Source organism: Perca flavescens, chromosome 16, assembly GCF_004354835.1.
Source record: "Perca flavescens isolate YP-PL-M2 chromosome 16, PFLA_1.0, whole genome shotgun sequence".
NCBI classification, from domain to species: domain Eukaryota; kingdom Metazoa; phylum Chordata; class Actinopteri; order Perciformes; family Percidae; genus Perca; species Perca flavescens.
The window spans coordinates 30257263-30279460 of NC_041346.1; the positions used below are offsets into that span (position 1 = coordinate 30257263).

Below are 22198 nucleotides of genomic sequence, written 5' to 3' on the forward strand. Positions count from 1 at the left end.
GGATTCTCACCCACAACCATTTCTAGGGTTTACAAAGAGTTGTCTGAAAAAGGAAAAACATCCAGGATGCTGCAGTCTTGGGGGGCCAAAATGCCTTGTTGATGCTAGAGGTCAGAGGAGAACGGGCCGACTGATTCCAGCTGATAGAAGATCAACTTTGACTCAAATAACCACTCGTTACAACCGAGGTCTGCACCAAAGCATTTGCGAAGCCACAACATGCACAACTTTGAGGTGGGTGGGCTACACCAGCAGAAGACCCCACCGGGTACCACTCATCTCCACTAAAAATAGGAAAACCAGTTGACAATTTGCACGAGTTCACCAAAATTGGACAGTTGAAGAACGTAAAAATGTTGCCTGATCTGATGAGTCTCGATTTCTGTTGAGACATTCAGATGGTAGAGTCAGAATTTGACTTAAACAGAATGAGCACATGGATCGGTCATGCCTTGTTACCACTGGGCAGGCTGCTGGTGGAGGGGGTGTAATGGTGTGGGGGGTCCCTTTCGCCTTCAGAACTGCCTTCATTCTTTGTGTCATTGATTCATGGTGCTGGAAGCATTCTTTAGAAATGTTGGCCCATATTGCAGACTGATCTCATAAAGTGGCGTATGTATGACACGCCAATTCTTATGCCGTTTTTGCATGTTATCAAGACGCATAATTGCTGTTTAGCGTGTTTATCAACGCCACGTGGTGTGTATGTTTACATCCACTGTATACAGCGTAGACATACACGTGGAAAGCTCAAAATGCGTACAGATAACGGAAAGTAGCATGTATGTTTACGCAAAGTCATGATGCCATGTTGCATATTGATAGGATAGGGTCAAACACGGTATTAGTATGGTGTTCCTAATAATTCTTTAGGTGAGTGTAAATTGCAAGCTATAAGCAACAACATGTCAACCAATGGTGAAAATGTTGTCAGACTTTTAAGTTGTGAACTTTTTCTGCACTGTCGAAGTTAAATCTTATACTGAACACGAGTCTTTCTGCTTCAAGATCGAATAGAATTCCCAAACCAACTTGTTTTGCAGCATTGTTCCTTGAAGTAAAGGTCCTGCATTGAAAATGTTACTTAAGTTAAAGTCTGTAAGTATCATCAGGAAAATGTAGTTATTAAGTATTAAAAGTAAACAATCCTCCCATTGTAGAAAGAGTAAAGGATCCAACCAGCTGTGTGTTTAATGGTCTCATCATCTCAGCTGTAGACTTGTAGCTGTTATATTGTCGGCTAGTTTACTTGAGAATATAACATCAGATTTTATAAACTATTGTGTTAATGTGTGCAGGAATCTAAATGTGTAAAGTAACTAGTAACTAGTAACTAAAGCTGTAACAGATGAATGTAGCGGAGTAACTAAAGTAACTAGTAACTAAAGCTGTAACAGATGAATGTAGAGGAGTACCTAAAGTAACTAGTAACTAAAGCTGGAACAGATGAATGTAGCTGAGTACCTAAAGTAACTAGTAACTAAAGCTGGAACAGATGAATGTAGCTGAGTAACTAAAGTAACTAGTAACTAAAGCTGTAACAGATGAATGTAGAGGAGTACCTAAAGTAACTACTAACTAAAGCTGTAACAGATGAATGTAGCGGAGTAACTAAAGTAACTAGTAACTAAAGCTGTAACAGATGAATGTAGCGGAGTAACTAAAGTAACTAGAAACTAAAGCTGTAACAGATGAATGTAGCGGAGTAACTAAAGTAACTAGTAACTAAAGCTGTAACAGATGAATGTAGCGGAGTAACTAAAGTAACTAGTAACTAAAGCTGTAACAGATGAATGTAGCGGAGTAACTAAAGTAACTAGTAACTAAAGCTGTAACAGATGAATGTAGCGGAGTAACTAAAGTAACTAGTAACTAAAGCTGTAACAGGTGAATGCAGTAGAGTAACTAAAGTAACTAGTAACTAAAGCTGTAACAGATGATGTAGCAGAGTAACTAAAGTAACTAGTAACTAAAGCTGTAACAGGTGAATGCAGTGGAGTAACTAAAGTAACTAGTAACTAAAGCTGTAACATGAATGTAGCAGAGTAACTAAAGTAACTAGTAACTAAAGCTGTAACATGAATGTAGCGGAGTAACTAAAGTAACTAGTAACTAAAGCTGGAACAGATGAATGTAGTGGAGTAAAAAGTCCAATATTTCTCTCTGAAATGTAGCAGCAGAGTAGAAGTAGAAAGTGGCATGAAAAGAAAAAGTACCTCAACATTTGGACTGAAGTACAGTACTAGAGTAAATTTACTTTGTTACATTCCACCGCTGTTCTTTTGCAACATGAACACATCATGAAGCTCATGCACCATCTTCATCCAATGCATTATCACACAGGTAAGTGTCAGCTGGCTGGATGTGTTCATGTCTCCATCAGCAACAGAGCAGCTGAGATTGAGTCAGTGCTGCCACCGAGTGGCCGAGTCTTCACATTACAGCTGCATTCAAACCAAAGTCACAAACACACAGGCTTGGTCATAGACAGACGTATAAAACACAGGTGTCAGGGCTTAAGTTAAGGAGAAAACACAAGACTTTCACCCAGGAAACAGGTGTTCATGTCCTGAAGAAGTTAAGGAGAAAACACAAGACTTTCACCCAGGAAACAGGTGTTCATGTCCTGAAGAAGTTAAGGAGAAAACACAAGACTTTCACCCAGGAAACAGGTGTTCATGTTCTGAAGAAGTTAAGGAGAAAACGCAAGACTTTCACCCAGGATACAGGTGTTCATATCACGGGAGCACTACTTACAGTGGTGTGAAAAAGTGTTTGCCCCCTTCCTCATTTCCTGTTCCTTTGCATGTGTGTCACACTTAAGTGTTTCGGAACATCAAACCAATTTAAACAAAAGTCAAGGACAACACAAGTAAACACAAAATGCAATTTGTAAATGAAGGTGTTTATTATTAAAGGAGAAAAAAAATCCAAACCATCATGGCCCTGTGTGAAAAAGTGATTGCCCCCCTTGTTAAAACATACTATAACTGTGGTTGTCCACACCTGAGTTCAATTTCTCTAGCCACACCCAGGCCTGATTATTGCCACACCTGTTCACAATCAAGGCATCACTTAAATAGGAGCTGCTTGACACAGTAAGGTCCACCAGAAGATCCTTAAAAGCTACACATCATGCCGAGACCCAAAGAAATTCAGGAACAATTGAGAAAGAAAGTAATTGAGATCTATCAGTCTGGAAAGGGTTATAAAGCCATTTCCAAAGCTTTGGGAATCCAGCGAACCACAGTGAGAGCCATTATCCACAAATGGCGAAGACATGGAACAGTGGTGAACCTTCCCAGGAGTGGCCGGCCGCCCAAAATTACCCCAAGAGCGCAGCGGCGACGACTCATCAAGAGGTCACAAAAGACCCCACAACAACGTCCAAAGAACTGCAGGCCTCACTTGCCTCAGTTAAGGTCAGCGTTCATGCCTCCACCATCAGGAAAAGACTGGGCAAAAATGGCCTGCATGGCAGAGTTCCAAGGAGAAAACCACTGCTGAGCAAAAAGAACATCAAAGCTCGTCTCAATTTCTCCAGAACACATCTTGATGATCCCCAAGACTTTTGGGACAACATTCTGTGGACCGATGAGACAAAAGTGGAACTCTTTGGAAGGTGTGTGTCCAAGTATATCTGGCGTAGAAGGAACACTGCATTTCATAAAAAGAACATTATACCAACTGTAAAATATGGTGGTGGCAGTGTGATGGTCTGGGGCTGTTTTGCTGCTTCAGGACCTGGAAGACTTGCCGTGATAAAAGGAACTATGAATTCTGCTGTCTACCAAGAGATCCTGAAGGAGAATGTCCGACCATCTGTTCGTGTACTCAAGCTGAAACGAACTTGGGTTCTGCAGCAGGACAATGATCCTAAACACACCAGCAAGTCCACCACCGAATGGCTGAAGAAAAACAAAATGAAGACTTTGGGTGGCCTAGCCAAAGTCCTGACCTGAATCCTATTGAGATGTTGTGGTATGACCTTAAAAGGCCGTTCATGCTCGAAAACCCTCTAATGTAACTGAATTAGGACAATTCTGCAAAGATGAGTGGGCCAAAATTCCTCCAGGACGCTGTAAAAGCCTCATTGCACGTTATCGCAAACGCTTGGTTGCAGTTGTTGCTGCTAAGGGTGGCCCAACCAGTTATTAGGTTTAGGGGGCAATCACTTTTTCACACAGGGCCATGATGGTTTGGATTTTTTTTCTCCTTTTAATGATAAACACCTTCATTTACAAATTGCATTTTGTGTTTACTTGTGTTGTCCTTGACTATTGTTTAAATTGGTTTGATGTTCCGAAACACTTAAGTGTGACAAACATGCAAAGGAACAGGAAATGAGGAAGGGGGCAAACACTTTTTCACACCACTGTAAAGGGACCAGTGTTTTAACCCAAACCACGATCATTTCTCTAATCTTAACTAGTCGTTTTGGTGTCTAAACTTAACTGTCTTTGTCTAATTCTGTAGGATATCCTAAGATTGTTGTGCAACATCATACGAATGCATTGACGAGAATGCGTTGCAGCCTGCATACAGATTGTGTAGATCTGTGGCACAATATTACATATACAGTACATTCCCTCTACAGACAAAGATAATGTGATATTATCAAAAGCTACAAAATGGACCGTGCAGTGAGATTGTTTCATAAAATGTCTTTCACAGATTAGTGCATCCAACTGATTGAGATTGATTGAGTTTGTTATGAGTCAAACTCAAGGTCCACTTACTAGCTTCTTCCAGTTTTCAGCTCCAAATGTCTCCAGTTTAGGGGCTCGGAAACGCCAGAGCAGGGGGAATGAGCGGGGGAAATGCCAGAGCAGGAGGAATGAGAGGGGGAAACGCCAGAGCAGGGGGAATGAGAGGGGGAAACGCAGCAGAAGATATTCATTTTTAAACCAAAAGGTAGTACACTTAGCCTGTAACAGCTAATGTTTTGTCTCGATAACTGGCTGAAACAACAACTCCATAATCAAAAGTATTGTTCAAGCACTGGAATGAAGTAACGCTGTAAATACACGGAAGAAATACTTTAATAAAAAAGGATTTCAAATATACACAGAGAGAATCAGAAGGTGTCTGAGGAAACAGAGATTAGTCCATTTATCAGAATCCAGAGAGAGAGAAACAGAGAAACAGAGTCCGAAACGATGACTCGGCTCCACATCAGAACTTCACCACCTTCTCTTGTTTGGGTTTGGTTTTCTTCACCGGGACGTGGACATCCTCGTGGTCGGCGCTCATGTTGTTGGACAACCAGGGAACCGTCACCGAGTTAGCTGGAAGCAGAGAGAGTATAGATTGTATAGATTATCATTTCTTTTCTAATTTATTATTTTAGTTATTTGTATTCTTTTCTTTTTAATAGGATTGTTTCAATGTACCCTCCGAGGGAAGTTGTTTAGTGTCTGCATCTATATCATAATTATAATATGTTTACTTGTATTATTATTATTATTATTATTATTATTATTACTACTACTACTACTACATCAGATGTATTTACTCCTTGACATTTTATCTGTATGTTTGTTCTTATGCTTTGGCAACACAGATGTATTTTTTTTGTCATGCCAATAAAGCAACATAAAATTGAGAGAGAGAGAGAGATAAGAAACACACAATATCACATTGGACAGAACATCCGAAACTCCCCGACACTCTCAGAATTAATGGAGAAACACCAACATTTGTAAGGTCTCGGGTTTTCTGGTTCTGCTCTAGTGTTTCTAATATTTTAGAAAAAAGGCGAACAATGAGCAGCTGACAGACGGCGATTAAAGGAGAGAGAGAGAGAGAGATGATGTCACACATACTGATGATGTCACACAGACGACCAACGACGTGTGCTCAGAACAGCTCGTGGATCTGAAAGTTATCGGCCCTTAAATCACATAGAAGTCTGTAAATTGTGTGCAAAGTTGCAAAAAGGCAGGCTAGTAAATGCTCCGTTCGCTTCCTGTAGTCGGATCACGTTTTCACCTCAACCCTCGTCTTGTCCTCCCGGCTAAAGAAATGTTGACACTTTTTTCTAAAAGATATTTCCCCTAGGTTTCCGGCACTTTTTCTTTTTTTTCCCCGCTTATTGTCGCTTTTTTTTCTTCAATGTTTTTGACCCTTTTTTCAACATTTTTGTCACTTTTATGTTTGGTGCTTTCCCCCCACTACTATCAACTCATGCAACCAGTTTCACATTTATTCTCAGAATTCATGGACACTAAACCTAATTGTTGATTTTAAAATGCAGAGATATGCTATACAAATTAATAACACACCCAAAATTCAATTAAAGTAGTGTACTGATCCTTCATTTTATTTAAGAGCGTTAAATGGAACCATCCATGTTTGGCAATTAGGTTGAAAGAAACCCAAATTTCTGATATAATTTTTTGGGGAAAATGGGTCAAATGTGACCCGAAGACATCAGGAGGGTTAAGTGAACCGAGACCCCTCGTTTTCAAGCCGACCAGAGTTTGTTTGTTTTATCCGCACTAGAGATCGGATAAGCTTTCACACCGCCACGAAATCAACCGGACTGGCCGACCAAAACGCTGCAGGGTTTGGTTTTAAACGGACCTAACAAGGTAAATATATAATATATATATATATATATATATGTTAATATATATGTAAATGGACTGTATTTATATCACGCTTTTCTAGTCTTAACGACTACTCAGAGTGCTTTAACATAGTACAGGAACCATTCACTTCTCAATATGTTGGAATGACCTACAGAAAACACTCAAACTACAGTGTCTAATTTCCTTTAACAATTTTAAAGGTTATGTTAAAACCATAGAACGTGAGTCCATCCACACGTGTAAATGTTTTAACTAATGATACTTTTATTTAATTGGAATGCACTTGAGATGTCTTTGCCTCTTTTGTGATTGCAAATTGTTGTTTTATGTAACACACTTGTTCTGCCATCTTGGCCAGGTGTCTCTTGAAAAATAGATTTTATATCTCAATGAGACTAACCTGGTTAAATAAAGGTTAAATAATTCACACACAGGTGGCCGAGGCTGCCGTACAAGGTGCCACCTGCTCATCAGATAAACATTCACACACATTTACACTCCGATGGCGCAGAATCGGGAGCAATTCAGGGTTCAGTGTCTTGCCCAAGGACACATATTCTGACATTTTAAAGATGTCATTCATGGAGATCACAATCCACAGAGGAATTGACAATGCAAACAATCGTTAGTTGCAGCTCTAATGCTGTGTAACACAGCACCGCGGCTCATTTTCCCCCAAAAGCTTTATAACCCTAATATTGCATTTCATTAAAACGTAATATTTCTGTATTTTTTTTGGCCGAGGAAGCAGTTTGAAGATGACTCACTTGCAGCCTGATGCTCCGGACAGTCCTTCTGGAAATGTTCCACTGAACCACAAACACGACAGGAACCTCCTGCAGACACACACGTGATCATGTAAACTGATGGAATGTTAATTAAATACTTTACAATGTGATATTATATCTGCGTTTGGTACCTTGTGCGTAAAGTCCTTTAGGATTATCTGGGCAGGCCCGCGACAAGTGGCCCGTCTTACTACAGATGAAGCACTTAGCATACGGGTATTCGCCTGAAAACACAGAAATATTGAACATTATTAAAGCCGTATTAAATATTTATTTACAGTACAGGCCAAAAGTTTGGACACACCTTCTCATTCAATGTGTTTTCTTTTTATTTTCATGACTATTTACATTGTAGATTCTCACTGAAGGCATCACAACTATGAATGAACACATATGGAATTATGTACTTAACAAAAAAGTGTGAAATAACTGAAAACATGTCTTATATTTTAGATTCTTCAAAGTAGCCACCCTTTGCTTTTTTATTAATAAGGGAATAATTCCACTAATTAACCCTGACAAAGCACACCTGTGAAGGTAAAACCATTTCAGGTGACTACCTCATGAAGCTCATTGAGAGAACACCAAGGGTTTGCAGAGTTATCAGAAAAAGCAAAGGGTGGCTACTTTGAAGAATCTAAAATATAAGACATGTTTTCAGTTATTTCACACTTTTTTGTTAAGTACATACTTCCATATGCGTTCATTCATAGTTGTGATGCCTTCAGTGAGAATCTACAATGTAAATAGTCATGAAAATAAAAAGGAAACACATTGAATGAGAAGGTGTGTCCAAACTTTTGGCCTGTACTGTATATCACAGACCGCGTGGTCCTCACCCAGAGCGGGGTCCACTTTAGCTCTACACTTCTGGATCTCGTGTTCGGTGGAGCCGCAGCGGTAGCAGATGCCTCGGCCCATCTCCTCGTCTCGGTCCGCCTCGGGACAGTCGGCCAGGCCGTGGCCGGGCTTCCTGCAGTTAAAACACAGCTGGGAGGAGGGAAGGAAACAAGGAGAGGAGGAAACGAGGAGAGTGATGAGAGGGAGCATCAGAGGGAATATCTGGCCTTTAAACCAGTCTGACATCAGAGAAAGACTTAGCCATTTATTTACAAAGCACAAATTATCACGGCATTTTGTAGTTTTCTGACACTAGAGTTAAGGATTTCTCTGGGTTTGGACATTCTGGGTAACATTTTGGATAATCTAAGTACACAGCTCAACTAAATATATAACAGGAAAACAGAATATGGGACAGTAAAAACAACAAATGCAGGGCTTAAAGTCAATTAAAAACGTTTTAGCTTTTCAGATAAAACGTCTAAACTCTGGTGGAAGGCCTGTTGTGGAAGTTTCCTTTGCAGCAGGGGGGAGTTTTTAGAGTTTAGTAAGTTGAAACAAATAAGACAGTCTGAGACTAAAACCAAGTTGGGTTTTGGTATTTTATTAAAGATATATTTGCAAATAGGAGGAATACAAGTTCACAAGAAGCACGTAGCTCGGTGTGGAAAAAGATTCTTCAAATGAGTGAGAGCTTAAATGCACATCGGGAAAAGGGGAGTGACGTTCAAACACAATCCACTGTATACATGACTTGCACATTCTTTCTAACAATAAAGATAGAAAACCTTTTAGACCCTTCTCTCTGGCGACAGTAAAGATGTAGACCCAGTACTGGCATTTAACAGAAAGAAACCACTTCATCTTAGACTTTGTGGCCTTGTAGATTATCAGTTCACACAAAGGGCATTCACTTTCTCTCAGACTCTCGGTCTCTGAAGTTTAAACACACTCCAATCCACATGCAGGAATGACTTGACGTTTCTTTTCTTACATCCAAAAAAAAAAAAAAGAAAAGAAAAAGAAAAGAAAATTGCAATGTGCTAATAAAACATAAGGTTTACAAGAATAAATGCTTCAATGGGATTTTTCCCATTACAGGCCATGTGTGTTTTAATAACCGGCATGCCGATGCTGACAAATCCTGTTCACACACACACTTTTTGTTCTCTGTCCACAGACGCGCTCGGTCATTGGAGGAGCATGGGCAGCGGTAGCCATGGTTTGTGGTACCGTACGGTACTCGTGGGACGGAGTGCACGGACCGAGCTTTGGGACCAGCAGGTCATGACGAGCGGCACTTTCTTACCGCAGCTCGCGTACACCATCTACGTCCAGAATATACGCTGCAGAAGAAGAACCCGGCTCCTTCCTCCAGGCCGGTCCTTCTCCCCTCCACTCTACATAACGGCTCTCTCTCCCCTCTCTGGGGGTGTGTCTCTGTCCGAATCTCTCTGGGTGTGTGTGTGTCCGTTTCTCTTTGTGTGTCTGTGTCCGTTTCTCTTTGTGTGTCTCTGTCCGAATCTCTCTGGGTGTGTGTGTGTCCGTTTCTCTTTGTGTGTCTGTGTCCGTTTCTCTTTGTGTGTCTCTGTCCGAATCTCTCTGGGTGTGTGTGTGTCCGTTTCTCTTTGTGTGTCTGTGTCCGTTTCTCTTTGTGTGTGTGTGTGTGTGTGTGTGTGTGTCTCTGTCCGTTTCTCTCTCTGTGTGTGTGTGTGTCACTGTCCGAATCTCTCTCTCTCTGTGTGTGTGTGTGTCCGTTTTTCTTTGTGTGTGTGTGTGTCTCTGTCCATTTCTCTCTGTGTGTGTGTGTGTGTGTGTCTCTGTTTGTTTCTCTCTCTCTCTGTGTGTGTGTGTGTGTGTGTGTGTGTGTGTCTCTTTGTGTGTGTGTGTCTCTGTCTGTTTCTCTCTCTCTCTGTGTGTGTTTCTGTCTGTTTCTCTCTGTGTGTGTGTGTGTGTGTGTGTGTGTGTGTCTCTGTCCGTTTCTCTCTCTGTGTGTGTGTGTGTGTGTCCAAATCTCTCTCTCTCTGTGTGTGTGTGTGTGTGTGTGTGTGTGTGTGTGTGTCTCTGTCCGTTTCTGTGTGGGTGTGTGTGTCTCTGTCCGTTTCTCTCTCTGTGTGTGTGTGTGTGTGTGTGTGTGTGTGTGTGTGTGTGTGTCCGTTTCTCTTTGTGTGTGTGTGTGTGTGTGTGTCTCTGTCCGTTTCTGTGTGGGTGTGTGTGTCTCTGTCCGTCTCTCTGTGTGTGTGTGTGTGTGTGTGTGTGTGTGTGTGTGTGTGTCTCTGTCCGTTTCTGTGTGGGTGTGTGTGTCTCTGTCCGTTTCTCTCTCTGTGTGTGTGTGTGTGTGTGTGTGTGTGTGTGTGTGTGTGTGTGTGTCCGTTTCTCTTTGTGTGTGTGTGTGTGTGTGTGTCTCTGTCCGTTTCTGTGTGGGTGTGTGTGTCTCTGTCCGTTTCTCTCTCTCTGTGTGTGTGTGTGTGTGTGTGTGTGTGTGTGTGTGTGTGTGTGTTTTCTCTTTGTGTGTGTGTGTGTCTCTGTCCGTTTCTCTCTGTGTGTGTGTGTGTCTCGGTCTGTTTCTCTCTCTCTCTGTGTGTGTGTGTGTGTGTGTGTGTGTGTGTGTGTGTGTGTGTGTGTGTGTGTGTGTGTGTGTGTGTGTGTCACTGTCCGTTTCTCTCTCTGGGTGTGTGTCACTGTCCGAATCTCTCTCTCTCTCTGTGTGTGTGTGTGTGTGTCCGTTTCTCTGTGTGTGTGTGTGTCTCTGTCCGTTTCTCTCTCTCTGTGTGCGTGTGTGTCTCTGTCTGTTTCTCTCTGTGTGTGTGTGTGTGTGTGTGTCTCTGTCCGTTTCTCTCTGTGTGTGTGTGTGTGTCACTGTCCAAATCTCTCTCTCTCTGTGTGTGTGTGTGTGTCACTGTCCAAATCTCTCTCTCTCTGTGTGTGTGTGTGTGTCTCTTTCCGTTTCTGTGTGGGTGTGTCTCTGTCCGTTTCTCTGTGTGTGTGTGTGTGTGTGTGTGTGTGTGTGTGTGTGTGTGTGTCCGTTTCTCTTTGTGTGTGTGTGTGTGTGTCTCTGTCCGTTTCTCTCTGTGTGTGTGTGTGTGTGTGTGTCTCGGTCTGTTTCTCTCTCTCTCTGTGTGTGTGTGTGTCTCTGTCTGTTTCTCTGTGTGTGTGTGTGTGTGTGTCACTGTCCGTTTCTCTCTCTCTCTCTCTCTCTCTGTATGTGTCTGTCTGTTTCTCTGTGTGTGTGTGTGTGTGTTACTGTCCAAATCTCTCTCTCTGTGTGTGTGTGTGTGTGTGTGTCTCCGTCTGTTTCTCTCTCTCTCTCTCTCTGTGTGTGTGTGTGTGTCTCTGTCTGTTTCTCTGTGTGTGTGTGTGTGTCTCTGTCTGTTTCTCTCTCTCTCTCTCTCTCTCTGTGTGTGTGTGTGTCTCTGTCTGTTTCTCTGTGTGTGTGTGTGTGTGTCTCTGTCCGTTTCTGTGTGTGTGTGTGTGTCTCTGTCCGTTTCTCTCTCTCTCTGTGTGTGTGTGTTGGGGCTTTTACAAAAGTTGTCAATCAAAATGTACTTGTGGGGCTCGGGGCCTTGTCGGGCCAAACTTTTAAGGCCTGATTACAGCTCTAGTCTGGGCCTGACAGACAGTGCTTCCAGAAAAATTTGGGTTTTTTTGTGATTGTTGCAGGCAAAAATCCTTGATTATGCGGCACGTTTTCTGTCTATGCTATATGATATTTATGCAATTTTATGGGAACTTGCAAAAACTGTGGTTTGATGAAAAAGAGAAAAAACAGTGACGCGGTCCTGGTTCAGTGTCTGAAACACGAGGTGCAAAATCACTCACCATGTTGCTCTTCTTGTTGTCCTGCCTCTTTACCCTCCGGTCCTCTCGTCTCCGGTCTTTCCTCAGGGCCATTTCCGCCTCCTCCCTGAATTCCCGCTCCCCCTCCCTCCCTCCGTTACTCCCCCGGGGCAGCGGCTGGCCCGTCTGCTGGAGGTACTCCAGGAAGCCGTTGACGTCCTCGCTGGCGTAGTCCTTCTTCGGACGGTTGGGCTTCTTCACGGCTGATCCGCCAGCCTGAGTCCCTCTCAGATGGTCCCTCTGAGGTCCTCCTCCTCCTCCTCCTCCTGCTGCTGCTGCTGCTGCTCCTGCTCCTCCTCTTCCTCCTCCTCCTCCTCCTCCTCCTCCTCTCAGCTGACTCCATGGAGTGGCCTCGGCCGGCTTGTGTTTATGCACATTATTGGCTCTCGCCCACCTCGTCATGACTGCACTCTGCGGCTGAAGCTAAAGACACGAAAAAAAAAAAAGTGTGTTTCAGATTAAATATTTGATGGCAACAACATAGTTTTGCATTTTAAAAACAGTTAGCTTTAGCGCTGCAAAGATTGATTGAGTAGTTGTCAACTATTGAATTAGTCGGCAACTAGTTGTAAGTAAAGAGTACTTCTCTGATGTCAGCGTGTTAAATGTGAATATTGTTCTAGTCTCAGGGACAGTGAACTGAATATTTTTGAGTTGTGGACAAAACAAGACATTTGAGGATGTCATCTTTGGGCTTTTGGGGAAACACTGAGCCACATTTTTCACTGTTTTCTGACATTTTAGAGACCAAACTACTAATCCATTCATCAAATAACATCAATACATGGTTCTGAAGCTACTTTTCTTTTCAGACGACAGTTTTTCCCTCTCCTTCCTGTCCATTGACAACCACGTAACAGATGTGCTGATGTTGAATGTTTGTGATAAACTGGAGGATGAAGTGTGCCTTTATATGTTGGAAAAAAAAAAAAAAAAAAACTTCTTCAGTTAAATAGTCTTTAAAAAGCCTCTTGGATCAGCTGGAAAATGCATGGTCACACAGCTGAAAACAGGGCTGGTTTTCTGACACAATCAAAAGTTTCCAAAACGTTTAAGTAGGGGTGCACGATATATCGACTCAATATCGTCATCGCCATATCACGTTGCGCAATATCATATCGAAAGTGTCGCGATAAGTATGCAATATTATGTTTATATTGTGGAGCTGCGTCCCATCCGTTGGCTGTGTGGCTTAGTGACGTTTGATTTAGAGCTTGAAACGCTGTAATGATCACGTTTCAATGGCCAGTTACCGTGCCAACTGCACGTTAGTGCACGGGGCCACTACGTGACCAACCCCATGGAGCGTGCATGTGGGCATATTTCGACAGAGTGACAGTGTAAGGGAAGAAATAGATTGAGACAACTAAACGGAACGAATCAGAGAAGAGAAAGAAAAGTTGTGTCCTGTTCTCTTTATTTATATATTTCATTCAGTCCAACCAATCAAACATGTCCTGTTCTCTTTATTTATTTATATATTTTATACTGTCCAACCACTACAACATGTCCTGTTCTGTAAACATGGTCCTTATTTATTTCTTTATGTTGGACCAGTCCAATATGACTAGTACAACGTGTGTGTGTGTGTGTGTGTGTGTGTGTGTGTGTGTGTGTGTGTGTGTGTGTGTGTGTGTACATGGTCGTTATTTATTTACTCATGTGGTGTCACAAGTCCAATATATGAACCTTGTGTTGATTAAAAACTTGTTTAATTTGTTATGAATCTATTTTGATGCGTTTTCCCGTAACTTGTGTAATTTTACATACGTTTAAAAATATCCAAATTAATATCGATATCGCAATATTCATAATCAATATCGTATCCAATATCCAGCTCTACCCGACAGCATATTAAGGAGTTAAAATAAACCTTACACATCTACAGCAGGAAAATGCAACACACACATGAACGCGGCAGGAATATTAATCCATATTAACATGAGATAGAAGAGGAAGCACTGACAGGAAACATTTTACATTTAACTACTTTTAGCGGATACATACATGTTGAAGGCAGAACTTGTAACGTTAGTGGAGTATTGTCACAGTGGCATTAGTACTTCTAGTACTTCTACTTCAGTAAAGTCTCTGAATGCTTCTTTTTCCTGTTTTCTGTAAAGTTACAGAAGTTTAGAGCACACGAATAACGTGTCAACCATTGCTGAGACTGTCTGTAGTTGTTGAATGTAACAAATTTTTGTAATATTGTAATAAATTACTATACTTCAAAACAACTGACGTTAGCAATAACGTTAGCTTACGTTTTTCTGTTTTCTACGTTAGCAGCTATAAGCTAACGTTAAGCTAGCTAAAACACAGAGCGTTACCCTAGTTTTTATTGGAAGAAAGGCATTTTCCCGACTAGCGACGATACCTAATTCAACATGATGACAAAATAAACTCTCCCTACCGGAGATTTTGTTTGAAAAAAAGATGAATGTAAGATTAAAAAACAACGTTACCTTCCGAGATATTCAGCCCATGTGTTTTGTATTATTGCTGGAAGCGAATTTGCGTTTCCTATGACGGCATAGGAATGTCCCGCCCTACTCTGCCTTACTCTGCCTCTGATTGGCTTACCCTGTTAACCCTAACCAATCCGAACACATGCAACGAGTATTAGCCAATCATAGGCAGAGTAGAGGGCGGGTCATTCGTTATTTGACGTTGTTTATTGGCGGATCGCAACGTGTAGAGCAATTATCAGACAGTCAGTCAGACAGACAGACAGACAGATAGACAGATAGACAGATAGACAGACAGACAGACAGACACTTTTTGTATCAACATACACACATCATAAACAGGATGCTAAAATAACAAATCCACATGAATAATATAGACAATAAAAGAAAAGATACTAAATAAAAAATCCATATGAATGTACTGAGGGATGTATAAGCATGAGACACCTGCAGTGACAGGGCAGGGACTGACCCTGTGTGTCAGTCTGCATGGTAAGGTGCTCTATGAGTGTGTGTGTCATGGTGGTAGTGCAAATAAGTCCAATAGTGCAAGGATAAAGTCTAGAGACCAGCATTAAATATGAACAATGTAAGAGAATAATGTAGACATAGTAGCCTAATATAAAAACTATAGCAGTGCAAGGATAAAGTTTAAAAAAAGACAATTACATTATTGGCATTACAAGGGAATAAAGTAGATATTAGGATAGACACAAATCAACAGTCAATATTAGACATTTGAAGTAATAGGGTTACAGCCACTGTTCAAATATTAAATTAGACCTCAGTCCAGGCTGGGGGAAGGAGGAAGGGAGGGAGGAGGGTTATGCATATGGCCTAATATTGATGAATATCGGTCACCTTCTACGTCATCCGCTCTTTTTCCAGCTGAGTGTCGCCATCTTGAGTACCTACAGAGTACACTAACTGACCTGTAACTGACCAACTGACAAGCATTTGTGAAGCATTGTAGAGTTGTATGGACCTGGGGACAAATTACTTTCTGAGTCTGTCAGCTGTGCATGGCAGTGTGCGTAGCCTTGAGCTGATGATGCTCTTCTGCTTTGTGATAGTGCTGTGGAGTGGATGACAGTCATTGTCCAAAATTTTGTTCAGTTTGTTCAGGGTCCTTTTACCTGATATTGAAGTGATGCACTCCAGTTCAGCACCCAGCATCCCAGCATCCCTCTTCTTAGTGCTTCCTCCCCAGCATACCACAATATAGAAGAGGACACTGGCAACAACAGACTGATAAAACATCCAGAGGAGCTTGCTGCAGACATTATAGGACCGCAGCCTCCACAGGAAGTACAGCCAGCTCTGCCCTTTCTTGTAGAGTGCTTCAGTGTTTTCCACCTCCATTTTGACCCCGTCAATGGAGACTGGCAGCAGAGCGGGCTTATACCTACGGAAATCCACCACCATCTGCTTGGTCTTAGAAGTGTTGAGTTGTAGGTGGTTGAGTTTACACCATTGCACAATAGGCCCCTGTACTCCTCCTGCTGCCCATCCCTAATACACCCCACAATTGCAGTATTGTCTGAAAACCTCTGCATTAGTGTTGACAAACTGACCGAAGAGCCGGTTAATCAACCCGACTCGTGTCTCTGAACCGGGAGACTCGAGTGCCGTACGTCAATGAACCGACTCACTCCTGTTTTTTTCTTTTACTTCATTCGTGCCGTTGTGTGTAGCTGGGATTCTTCTGCTACTGTGTGTGTAGTAATCTAGCTCATTAGCGCCTCCACTGGAGTGGTGGTGGTAGAATCAATCAGGAAATGCGCTTCCTAGACCACGCACCAGGCTACTGAACGAGACCGAATGTAACCGTGCAACCGGCCGGCCCGCTCGAGTCTAATGTAATCAAGCGGTGTCTTGGTTCTCTGCAAGTTTGAGTTATTAACCAAGCCTTGTTTCTGGTGCATCTTAGATGATTGTGTACATACAAATTCATAGACTACATTATCGATGGATATCACATACAAATGCACGTCATGTTATCTTAGTAGTTATGTTAAGTTAAATGTTTGTTACGTGATAGGTAGGCTGTCACCAGGAGACTGTGCACCAGGCTACTGAACGAGACCGTAAGGACGGTAACGAGGTCTAATGCATGAGTCTATGTAATCACGGGTGTCTAGGTTCTCGGCAAGTTTGAGTTACCTATAGCAGAAGCCTTTATGTCTTGTGCATTTTTTAATTGTGTTCATGGAAATTCATAGGCTACATTACCAAGGGGAAAGTATTATATCAAATACAAATACACGTAATGTTATCTTGGTAGTTATGTTAAGTTAAATGTTGCTACATGGTAGTTAGTCTGTCACGAGGAGACCGCCCACCAGGCTACCGAATGTAACCGTGGCCAGTGCCTGAGTCTAGTGTCGGTCAGTATGAGTGTGTAAATAATATGTCGAGACCGAATATAACCGCAACCGCTCGAGTCTTCCGCGGTGTCTTGGTTCCTGGCGGGGGAACGCGATCAGCGATCAGGCCAACCAACGACTGTTCGGTTGTCCCATCACTATTCTGCATGGGGCATGACTTTGTGTTGTAGCAGAAGTCAGATGTGTACAGGGTAAACAGACTGGGGAGATCACAGTTCCCTGTGGTGCTCCAGTGCTACTGATCCCAGTGTCAGAGAGGCAGTTCTTCAGTCTGACGAACTGTGGCCGCCCTGTCAGGTAGTCTGTAATCCAGGATACCAGGTGAGCATCCACACCCATCTGCAAAAGCTTGTCTCCCAGTCTGAGGGGTTAAAAGCACTGGAGAAGTCAAAGAACATGATTCTCGCAGCACTTTTCCCCTCGTCCAGGTGAGAATGCGTCCTGTGCAGTAGATATGTGATGGCATCGTAGCGGGTCTAGTGCATGGCATACCGCATACCACAGAACCAAGGAGCCTCAAGGCTGTTTTATGCCTCTGCGTCAACTCCACGCCGTAGCTACACCGTCTCTCCTACGGGGTCGTGACCCTTTCGGAGCTCTGCGTCGGGGCTGCTCTGCATCGCGGTGCATTTCACCGCCATAACGCTAGGGGGTGATAAGTCTGAGGTTATTTGCGAAGTGTCTGCCAGCCAGTTTATGTTATGTTAGCGAGCAAACTTTAACACAACTGCCCACAAAGTACTGCTAGCTGGTGAAGTGCTAATTTCAAAACGTTACTGAAATATAGACACTTTCCAAACAGATGGTGACTAACACGTGAATTATACTACACGCATCCAAGGTGGCGCGCGCCACCGTGACGTCAAAATTCGTAATATTCTGCCGGCTGGGTTAAGATTAGTTATTTTATGGTGAATGAAAGGCTCGATCCCACCAAGTAGGCCATCCAATCAAATTCAAGCATTGACGGCAATGCTGCTACCACTTCTGCCGTTGTTTACCTTTTTCTTCTTCTTCTTCTAGTCCGTAGAAAGAGCAACGTCGGTAGCCTTTCCTCATTAGCGCCACCTCTGTTCAGGAGAAGACTGCAGCTAGCGTCGCCACCACCAGCGCAGGTATAAATAGTCACGGAGATCCCGAGAGTGAGAGTGAGAGTGAGGGGGGAAGTATTGGTTGGGCAGGCAAGCAAGCAAGCAAGAGCATTGTCTGGGTGAGCAGTGGGTGGTGGCCAGACCACTGCAGCTGGAGCTGGGCAGTTGAACCTGTTGTAGGAGTGATTTAACTGGTTCGCCCTGTCCAGATCTCCCTCCACAGAGCTGCTACTCTTCCTCAGGCCAGTGATGGTCTTCAGTCCGTCGCAGACCTCCTTCACGTTGTTCTCCTGCAACTTCAGTTCCACCATCTTTCTGTATTCCTACTTAGCCTCTCCCAGCTTGACTTTGAGTTCCCCCTGTACACGCATCAGCTCTGCCTGGTCCCCCTCTCTAAATGACAGGTTAAGTCTGCAGATAATGTAAGTGGTGTCAATAGTTAAACTTGTGAAAATTAAAAAAGTAAAATAGGAATGCTATTATTTCTGCCAGTATGTATAGAGGCTATATTAAAGGAATATATTTTGAAGTCGGGTTGGGAAGCTGTTCAATATCAGTTTAAGTGGACACTATACTGTATTTATATTTTCTCAGTTTTAACTTGCCATCAGACAAAAACTTTTTACTACACAGAACACGGGAGTTGCTGGTTTACCGCTGCCTCCATGAGTTAATTAGTTTGTTATTTTTGTTAGGTCCTAACCCTTTAAAACAGCAAAGTCACACAATAACAAAATAACTAAGCGATGGAGGCAGCCGTAGAGCAGCAACCCCTGTGTGCTTTAAGGTAAAATTACTGTTTTTGTGAAAGGAGTCTGGTGGCTTTGGAGAGAGCAGAGTTAAACTGAAATATTCAGAAGTTATTCAGAAGTAACCCTCTAAGGATGTGTTATTGTCCTAGGCCGATCTATATTACATTTTTTGCAGAAGCGTTAACATGTCAGCGGCATTTTAATGATGTTTAAAGTGGTGCTATATCTATTCTATATATTTCACAGATTATAGTTAATTTGCAAATTTGCTATTTACTATCAAAAAGCAGTAATTCATTCATGTGTCTTCCATGTTCTGTGTTTAAATTTTTGTAAACAATATAAATTTAATCACAGACCAACTCAGTAATTTAGTAAACTGGGGAGCCGTCTCCAAACCCCTCTGATTCTAAGAAGAGTTTACCTCCTAAAAGCTGAAGTCGGCAGAGTTTTTAAATGAGAAATGTGCTCTGTTGTAAACAAGTTTTGCTGCATTCCTTATCGCATACTTTTTCTTTTTACTTTTAGTACAAACTGCAGCTGCTCTTACAAAGTACGTACTGTTGCCTGCAGTACAGTCTGCAGAGAACTGGTACTTACAAAAATGGTTTCTGGCATGCAAATGGTAATACGGCATTGCAACACACCTAGTTTCTCTCTCGAACTCCCTCTCCTCTAGCAAGACTTGATAACTCCTCACACACACATTCTGTTTTAAGATCAGAGCTCAAACTAGCTTTAATTCTCAGGAAGTGAGACTCAGACAGTCATTGTCACTGAGCGAGAGGTAAAATGGAGCAGAAAGGAGTTCAGCTGGACCGGGAAACCTTCTCTTGTTCCATCTGTCTGGATCTACTGAAGGATCCGGTGACTACTCCCTGTGGACACAGCTACTGCATGAACTGTATTAAAGACACATGGGATGGAGAGGATGGTAAGTACATCTACAGCTGCCCTCAGTGCAGGCAGAGCTTCACACCGAGGCCTGTCCTGCTGAAAAGCACCATGTTAGCAGATTTAGTGGAGGAGCTGAAGAAGACTGGACTCCAAGCTGCTCCGGCTGATCACTGCTATGCTGGAGCTGAAGATGTGGCCTGTGATGTCTGCACCGGGAGAAAACTCAAAGCACACAAGTCCTGTCTGCAATGTCTGGCTTCTTTCTGTGAGAAACACCTTCAGCCTCATTATGAATCAGAGACATTCAAGAAACACAAGCTGGTGGAGCCGTCCAAGAAGCTCCAGGAGAACGTCTGCTCTCATCATGATGAGGTGATGAAGATGTTCTGTCGTACTGATCAGCAGCTTATCTGTTATCTCTGCCCTGTGGAAGAACATAAAGGCCACGACACAGTCTCAGCTGCAGCAGAGAGAGCTGAGAGGCAGAGAGAGCTCGAGGGGAGTCGACAAAACATCCAGCAGAGAATCCAGGACAGAGAGAAAGATGTGAAGCTGCTTCAACAGCAGGCGGAGGCCATCAGTCTCTCTGCTGATAAAGCAGTGGAGGACAGCGAGAAGATCTTCACCGAGCTGATCCGTCTCCTGGAGAAAAGAAGCTCTGATGTGAAGCAGCAGGTCAGATCCCAGCAGAAAAGTGAAGAGAGTCGAGTCAGAGAGCTTCAGGAGAAGCTGGAGCAGGAGATCACTGAGCTGAAGAGGAAAGACGCTGAGCTGGAGAAACTCTCACACACAGAGGATCACACCCAGTTTCTACACAACTACCCCTCACTGTCACCTCTCAGCCAATCAGCATCCAGCATCCATATCTGTCCTCTGAGCTGCTTTGAGGACGTGACAGCAGCCGTGTCAGAAGTCAGAGATAAACTACAGGACGTCCTGAGAGAGAAGAGGACAAACGTCTCACTGACAGGGACTGAAGTGGATGTTTTACTGCCACAACCAGAGCCCAAGACCAGAGCTGGATTCTTAAAATATTCACGTGAAATCACACTGGATCCAAACACAGCATACACACAGCTGTTATTATCTGAGGGGAACAGGAGAGCTACAGTAATGGGTCAACATCAGTCTCATTCTAGTCACCCAGACAGATTCAGTAACTGGTTTCAGGTCCTGAGTAGAGAGAGTCTGACTGGATGTTGTTACTGGGAGGTGGAGAGGAGAGGGAGAGGAGTTTCTGTAGTAGTTTCATACAAGAATATCAGCAGAGCAGGGAGGTTGATTGAATGTGTTTTTGGACGAAATGGCAAATCTTGGGCGTTATATTGTGAGGACAACAGTTATATATTTTGGTCCAACAAAGTCCGAACTCCTGTCTCAGGTCCTTGGTCCTCCAGAGTAGGAGTGTACCTGGATCACAGTGCAGGTATTCTGTCCTTCTACAGCGTCTCTGAAACCATGACTCTCCTCCACAGAGTCCAGACCACATTCACTCAGCCCCTCTATGCTGGACTAAGGGTTTATTGGTCTTCTGGAGCCTCTGCTGAGTTGTGTAAACTGAAATAGACAGAAGTCATTTAAGTCATTTTGTCATTTATTTGCTTTTTTCTACATTTTTGACACTTTTTTTGTAATATTTTTGCTATTATCAAAGTTTTTGTGGCTTTTTTTCATTGTTCCTTTTTTTTTGCCTGTCTTCAACATTTTTGTTGCATTCTTTGACGCATTACCTATTTTTAAATTAACTATTCTAAAACTGTCTTCATCGTTCTGAAACCAGAACACAACAAATGTTGAGGATGACTTGTAAATTATAGTGTGTTCTAGACCTACTCTATCTGTAAAGTGTCTTGCGATAACTCTTGTTATGATTTGATACTATAAATAAAATTGAATTGAATTAAATTTTCCCTCCTGACAGCTAAAGAGAGACAGAAACTGTCTGATGTTTCTGTTTCTATAAGTCCCATAACATCGGTAGAAACTGTCTGATGCTTCTATAAGTCCCATAACATAGATAGGGTTGCTGCGTTGACTGAGGGGAAATGACAGAAAGTTGAAGTTATTTTAAAGATTCCATGACATTGTGCTCTTTGGATGCTTTTATATAGGCCTTAGTGGTCCCCTAATACTGTATCTGAAGTCTCTTTTTATATAGACCTTAGTGGTCCCCTAATACTGTATCTGAAGTCTCTTTTATATAGACCTTAGTGGTCCTCTAATACTGTATCTGAAGTCTCTTTTATATAGACCTTAGTGGTCCCCTAATACTGTATCTGAAGTCTCTTTTATATAGGCCTTAGTGGTCCCCTAATACTGTATCTGAAGTCTCTTTTATATAGACCTTAGTGGTCCCCTAATACTGTATCTGAAGTCTCTTTCATTTAGGCCTTAGTGGTCCCCTAATACTGTATCTGAAGTCTCTTTCATATAGACCTTAGTGGTCCCCTAATACTGTATCTGAAGTCTCTTTTATATAGACCTTAGTGGTCCCCTAATACTGTATCTGAAGTCTCTTTTATATAGACCTTAGTGGTCCCCTAAT

The 22198-nt window shown here is 42.6% G+C and overlaps 2 protein-coding genes across 4 annotated transcripts; one reads left to right on the forward strand and one right to left on the reverse strand.

Annotated features, from left to right (window-relative positions):
• Nucleotides 1-5024: 5024 nt before the first annotated feature.
• zcchc9 (zinc finger, CCHC domain containing 9) lies at nt 5025-14611 on the reverse strand. Of its 3 annotated transcripts, none has more exons than XM_028602026.1 (6): nt 14524-14611; nt 12041-12481; nt 8221-8371; nt 7513-7605; nt 7361-7429; nt 5025-5288 (listed from the first exon to the last, which is right to left on the reverse strand). In XM_028602026.1, exons 2-6 carry the CDS (start codon nt 12458-12460, stop codon nt 5176-5178), a joined length of 846 nt encoding a protein of 281 aa, XP_028457827.1. In that variant the 5' UTR covers nt 12461-12481; nt 14524-14611; the 3' UTR covers nt 5025-5175. The 3 variants fall into 3 exon arrangements, with proteins under 3 accessions (XP_028457827.1, XP_028457829.1, XP_028457828.1); XM_028602028.1 differs by lacking the exon at nt 14524-14611 and adding an exon at nt 14472-14496; XM_028602027.1 differs by lacking the exon at nt 14524-14611 and adding an exon at nt 14066-14164.
• Nucleotides 14612-19548: 4937 nt separating this feature from the next.
• Nucleotides 19549-21229, forward strand: LOC114570814 (tripartite motif-containing protein 16-like). The gene has a single exon (XM_028601381.1). It carries the CDS (start codon nt 19549-19551, stop codon nt 21217-21219), a length of 1671 nt encoding a protein of 556 aa, XP_028457182.1. The 3' UTR covers nt 21220-21229.
• The last annotated feature ends 969 nt before the right edge of the window (nt 21230-22198 follow it).